Source organism: Echinops telfairi, unplaced genomic scaffold, assembly GCF_000313985.2.
Source record: "Echinops telfairi isolate 266 unplaced genomic scaffold, ASM31398v2 ScPeMD7_36;HRSCAF=134, whole genome shotgun sequence".
Classification (NCBI taxonomy): Eukaryota; Metazoa; Chordata; class Mammalia; order Afrosoricida; family Tenrecidae; genus Echinops; species Echinops telfairi.
The window spans coordinates 1,771,410-1,777,791 of NW_022103934.1; the positions used below are offsets into that span (position 1 = coordinate 1,771,410).

The 6,382-nt window shown below is 56.5% G+C and overlaps 1 protein-coding gene across 4 annotated transcripts in view; it reads right to left on the reverse strand.

Moving 5' to 3' along the window:
- The window catches only part of LOC123521685 (complement C3-like), a 34,468-nt gene that overhangs the window by 17,358 nt on the left and 10,728 nt on the right, over positions 1-6,382 (reverse strand). For 3 of the 4 annotated variants that reach the window (XM_045290394.1, XM_045290397.1, XM_045290396.1), the window contains 9 exons: positions 6,090-6,287; positions 5,778-5,889; positions 4,734-4,822; positions 4,512-4,651; positions 3,883-4,089; positions 2,104-2,155; positions 1,878-1,964; positions 1,474-1,696; positions 59-134 (listed from right to left, as the gene is read on the reverse strand). In XM_045290394.1, the coding sequence (XP_045146329.1) occupies positions 59-134; positions 1,474-1,696; positions 1,878-1,964; positions 2,104-2,155; positions 3,883-4,089; positions 4,512-4,651; positions 4,734-4,822; positions 5,778-5,889; positions 6,090-6,287 (1,184 nt within the window). The remainder of the gene's footprint in view (positions 1-58; positions 135-1,473; positions 1,697-1,877; positions 1,965-2,103; positions 2,156-3,882; positions 4,090-4,511; positions 4,652-4,733; positions 4,823-5,777; positions 5,890-6,089; positions 6,288-6,382) is intronic. The other variant, XM_045290395.1, reaches the window with a different exon arrangement.

A 6,382-nucleotide genomic window follows, 5' to 3' on the forward strand; every position in this document is an offset into this window, starting at 1 on the left:
CCAGACTGGCCCCTTGGTGTCTGGGGAGGTGGTGGCAGCACCATGGTGGGAGGCTCACCAGGTACTTCCTGGGTTTCCCTTGTGGATGTGGTAGGTGCCATCTGCGCTCCTGTGAGTCAGCATCCGGGTGTAACCTAGGGAAAGAGGCGGAGGAGGACTTGCAGGGAGTGTTGGTGTCCAGTTGTGATTTGCGATGGAGGGGGTGTGTCCAGCTCTCTGGAACAGCCTGAAAGGCAGCGTCTGGGTGAGATTTGGGGTTGCATCACGTTGAGATAGAACATGGGGTGGGGGGCAGGGATTGGCTCAGGGTATATCAAGGCTTCCGGGCCACGGTGTACATGAGGGGGCCATGCTTGGTGTGATCACGGGGGGACGCAGTGTGCAGCTGTGTCTTGGCGGAGGAGTGCATTTCTCCAGGGGTTGTTGTCTGGGGGCGCCCTGGCAAACCACCACGCCGAGGGGTGGGCTGCTCTCTGGCTGTGGCCCGGGAAGCTGCTGCCCGGAGTCCTCCTGGAAGGTGTTGTCCAGGTGTAACTTGAGAGAGGGTGTCACCTGAGGGGCCACCACCATGTGAGGGCTGTTTTTTTATATAAACTTGGGGTATCCGGGTGTCCACTGGCTTAGATCCACATCGTAGGGTGGCTATGGATCGGAACAGCAGCGCCACGGTGTCTGTGCGTGGGCCTTTGCTGGCCTGTTTGATCCACTCTGCTCTGCAGGGCAGATGGTCTGCTGGAGCACCTTCTGAGGGGGGTTGCAGGAGGATTCTCTGAGGGTTCCCGAGAAGGTTACCATCTGGGGGTAACCCTGGGGATCACGGGGTCTCCATGTCACTTGGGAAGCTAGCGTTTGGGAGAACCTGGATGGAGGGGGGGTGTCTGAGTGACACTGGGAAGAGAGGCCCCATGAACTGGGGGTCATCAGAAGCGTCTACATCTGGTCGTGACCTGAGGGTTTGGTCGAAGCGTGAAGTGTCAGTGTTACATGTCACGAGGATGATTGGAAGGATCTCTGCTTGTGTGTCCCCAGGGGTACTTGGGGGGTCATACAATCTAGGTGTAACCCCGGGAGTGTGTGACTGAGACAGTGTATGGATATGATGTTTCTTGGGATAAACCAGGGAGTCTGTTGTCTGGGGGTGGTCTGGGAGAGGGGTCATGGAGCAGGAGTAACCTGGGATCACTGTTGGGGGTAAGTGGGAGTTGGTATCATGGTGCAGTCTGGAAGAGGTGTAGGGTTAAGGAGTAACCTAGGGGCAACTGCCAGGTATAGCCTGGGGATATATTACTGTCTAGGGATCCCTTAGGGTTAACGTCAAGCTACATAATCTGGGAGAGGAGTCAGAGTTTGATGTAATTGTTTTGGGGTCTCCTAAGGGCCTCCTCCAACCCTGAATATACCCTCCCACCCACCCTGAGTCCTGAGAGAGCCCTAGGTCCCTTCCCAAGAGGGGACTTTGAACCCCCAACCCACCCAATACGTGTACTCTCACCGCTGACCACGTTCTTCGTCACCTTGTCTCTGAGCTCCACCCCGACGTTGCCCCACTGGCCTGTGGTGTCCAGGTAGTCAGTCAGGATGATCAGAGGGGCCAGGGAGCTCAGAGTCTGCTCGGGGCAGCCCGTTGGGACGCTCAGCAGCCTCTGCATCTCTGAGGGTGTCAGGCTGCCCAGGATGGTCTCACCAAGGATGTCGCCTGTTTGGTGGGCAGGTAGGGTCACTTTAGGAATGGCCTATCCATCATGGCCCCCTAGGTTATCCCACAGGCCCGCCTGCAGCCCCTGCTGCTCCAGAGCCCAGGTGGGCTCTAGAGTAGCTAGCCCCATGCCTGCCCTTCCACCTCCCAAATCTCCCAAGACCAGCTCCCTCCTGGGCACCTTGGACGCTGACGAACACTTCTGCCTGCGTGTCGGGCACCTTGTTCAAAATGTCCTTTCTTGACACCAATTCCGTCTGCGTCTGACCTGAGCAGGCACAACCTCCTGTGACAAGCAGGCTCTGGGGCTGGGGAGGTCAGGGGGTCCCGAGCCGGCTGGACTGCCCACCCTCCTCCTTCACATGGCCCGGTGACCCATGCGCCCCATGCGGAAGACCCCCACCTACCTTGGGGGTTCAGAAGGATGCTTTGGAACATTCGCTCTACCTGACCCCCTGCCTACGGGATGACAAGAGACGGTAGCAGCAACAGGGACAACAACGGCAATGGCCGTAAGAACCAGCACCGCCTAGCTCTGTGCCTAGTCTAGACACAGACTCTGTCTCAGTTTGACTCTCGCACTCCTGCTTCCTAGCTGGGTTACAGCTGACTTGATCTCCCTGTGCCTCTGAAGGTGCCACAGGGGTTAAGCCACTCGGTGGTGAACCGAATGGCTCAGGGTTCGAGCCCACTAGCCGCCCCATGGTAGGCAGCTGTGGCCGTCAGTTTCCACAGAGGTGATTGCGGTGGTGGGCGCTGTCCCGTGTGGCTCACAGGGACCCCATGGACAACAGAGTGAATCACTGCCATGCCCTGTGCCATCTTTGCCACCGTGGCTATGCCTGAGCCCACGCGGCAGTCACGACATCAATCCATCTCACGGAGCGGCTTCCTCCTATTGGCCGCCCGCTGCTTTACCCAGCCTGGGGTCTCTCTCCAGGGATCGGCTCTCCTGACCATGGGCTCAAAGCACCTGAGAGGAAATCGTGCCACGCCCTCTTTGAAGGGGCATTTGGACCCTTCTCCCGACATGGACCTGTTCATCCTGCTGGAAGCCCATGGGATCGTTACGACGCTCAGACAATACCCGAGCTCCAGGGCATATCCCCTGGTCTTCCTTCGGCATGGTCCAGTTTGGCAAGCACACGAGGGCATGGAAAAGACCGCGGCTTGGGTCAGGCCTCCCTTAGCCCCCAAGGGGATAGCTTTGCTTTAGAGAGGTCTTTGGCAGCAGATTTGCCCAATGTAATCCGGCGCTTGATTTCCTGACTGCTGCCTCTGAGGGTGTCGACTGTAGATCCAAGTGAATTGAGAGACTTGACAACAATCTTTCCTCGTTTTTAAAAAAAATGATGTTTCTAAATGAGGAGCTGATGCCAGGGGCTTACGTGGAGAGCAAATGTTTTGAGAATGATGAGGGCAACGAAGGTACAAATGCACAATGGATGTATGGATGGATTGTGATGGAGTTGTAGGAACCCCTAATAAAATGATTTTTTAAAAAAAATCCTGTTCCTATTGGTCCAGTGGTGAGGACTTGGATTTTCTTTACATTGAGTGGCAAACTCTACTGAAGTCGTTGATCTCCAGTGACGGGGTTGGCAAAAACTATCGAGAGTCCCACGGACTTCCAGAAGAACACACATATCGGTCTTTGAGGACAAATGGGCAGAATGCGCCTTGGAAGCAAGGCTGGCGAGAGGGCATGGGATGTACTTGGATGTGTGATCGGGAGGGACCAGCCCGGGAAAGTAGATCAAGGTTAAGCGGAGGGCCATCAAAGAGAAAAGGACCCTCGATGAGCTGACGTCGACCCGCGGCTGCAGCAATGGGCGGAGACATGGAGCCACTGCAAGGATGGCGCGGGAGCAGGCGGTGCTTCGTTCTGACGGACACAGGGCGGCTAAGAGTCAGAGACGATGCAAAGACCCCTCACCGCAACTGCACACCAGGGCTCAGCAGAGTGACATAAGCTGTTCAGGTCACACAGCAGGGACAGAGTTTGAGCTCCCAAACCTCCAGGTGGGAACTCTGTGATCTCTTGACCCGGTCCCCCGACAGAACTGTCAAAACCAGGCCGTTAGAACCTCACTCCACTCTGGAAGCTTGGGGGACCAGCTTGCGTGACCTCCTCCACCCACCCAGCCCAGGGCTCCGAGGACCCAGGGGTCTGGATTGCCCATTACCTTGACCAAGAGGGTCTTCTTCACATGGTCCTGGATTCCATTGCCCACGACCTTGACCTCCACATCGACTCTGCCCATCTCAAGAGGCAGAAGTACAAAGTGCACCACCTTGGACGAGGCAGGGGGCACGACCACCACCTGGCGGGACGGGGCTCCTGGCTTTGACGCGCTGCACAGGGGCTCCCTGTGGGGGAGCTCCACCCGGACCTGAAGTGGGAGGGGCAGTTCAAGGCCCTGTTGTGTGTGTGGGGGGCCCCAGGACCCCAGAGTCACAGCCCCCTCCTCACCCCTACCCCAAGGAGCCTGAGTAGTGACTGCATAGCAATGGTTGAGAGAAGAGTCCCTGGTGTCAGACCACCCAGCTTCAACCCCCTTCTCGGCACCTTGAGTACTGTGTGCCCCCAGATAAGCCTTTTAACCTCTCTGTGCCTCTGTTTCCTCATCTCTAAACCAATGACCATATGAGGATCCATCCGCTGGAATTTTGGGGAAATTTGAATGAGGAAAGACCTTAAGTTTTTCAAAAGGATCCTCACTTCACAGACCTGTTGGAACACTCCTCCCCTTTATGAGACACGCTGGCAGCTCGGGTGGGTCAGATGCCCCGTGAGGGGGAGGCGTGGGCTCACCTTGGCCTGCCGGTCCCTGAAATTGTACAGCACAGCCTGGACCTGGATCTGCTCATTCCTGATCACGGACGGGGGCAGCTTAAGGTCCACGAAGAACAGCTTCATCACGGTCAGCTCAAAAGGGTCTGAGATACACAGTCCTGGAGCCAGGTGGACACACTGGGGTTAAGCAGAGGCCACCCAGCCCAGGCTAGGCGGGGCCACCGGGCTTGAGGCCATCACCTTGGTTTGCTTTGAGGCTCACGGCCACAAACTGCCACGTGGTGATGGAATCCGGCATGTTGGTGTTGATGATCTCGTAGGAGAGGCTGCTGGAAAGGCCAAGGGCATCCCTGAGTGTGTGCTGCTTGGGCAGAGCCACAGGTGTGGGGGGAGGTCAGATGCACAGGCATTCCCCCCCCTGAGGGCCGATCAGTTGCCAAACTGCACTGGGCCTGCTCCCTGCTGCTGGAGACAATGGACTATTTCTCTCTGAAGCTTGGGGCCATTAGCTTGGCTCCTGTAGGAGGGGTTTGCACCCTACTGATAATGGTTCCTATGGAGACCCAGAGACCACCCCCTAGACCACCCTCTCATTGCTGTGTAACCTATAGTGCAGCTCCTCCCTGTGATGTATGTCTCTACATGTAATTAGTGGGCTGGCATGTCCCCAAAAGGTATACAGTATAGGCATGGATCAGCTATAGAGAGCTCTCGGACTCGGACTTCTCGGACTCTGATCTCCCTGACTCTCTTCCCCCTCTCCCTTGTTCCCTTTCCCTCCTTCCCGTCCCCCTCTCTCCACGTGGACCACCAAGCTGGGCTGAGGTGAGCAATGGTACCATGTAACATGCCTGACTGTATTATTATTATTATTATTATTATTATTATTATTTTTTTGCCTGACTGTATTATTGTAATATCTCTCATGCTCTCGATGACTCTAATATAATACATATATATCTCAACCGTACAATTGTGCATTACTGAACCCAGAAGTAGTATTACTGAATCGGAGTAGTAGCAATAGGAGTATTAGCAGTGGGGGCTGGCCCTCCACCTCCCTCCGCGCCACTTTTTATTTAATACTACACACAGGCACGATCGGGGGGGTTGTGGTCCCATCTTTCGACCTCATTAGGAACACCGTCCTTTTAGGGGAGACGTTGGGGGACCCAGGGGACCTTTCTTTTGCAACTATCCTGAGAGCTCAAATGCCAACACCTCTAGATGTGAGTGAGGTACGAAGGCCAGGGGCCAGGAGCTGGCATGGGGCCGTGGTCCTACCCGGAGTCTCTTTTCGGCAGAGAAAACTTTCTCCAGAGCCAGCTCTCTGGGAATAAAGTCCGGATGGGCGCGTCATCCTCAAAGATGTCATCCAGGTCCTCATCTTCATCCACTGGGGAGAGGTGGAGATGGAGGTCCCCACGACCTCTCTGGTAGTCTCTTCCTGACCCTCCGCCTCTCAGTGGGGTCCCTCCACTCCATCCGCCATGGCTCTCACCACCCTGAACTGGCCCTGTGGCACTCTGCACAGCCCTTCTGCAGAATCCCCCCCACTCCATGTTTCCTTGGGGGTGGGGTGGGGGGAGACCTCACTTGTCCCCAGAAGCAGCTGCTCCTCCCTGGCCTCCCGGGTCAGGGTCTCGGACAGACGGCAGCAGCTCAGGAATGCGGCCACGCAGGCTGGGCCTTGGCGGACATGCTGGATCCTCTCATCACACGTCAGCCCCACAGGATTCTCCCGGAGACCCGTCTCACAGCACTTCCTCTCCAGGTCCGTCTGGAACTTATTCACTGGGGGCGGGGTGAGAGGACGAGAGGGGGAGGTGAGCAGCAAGCTGGGGCCCAGCCACCTTCAAGCCACCCAACAAAGCTACCAAGAAACCCAA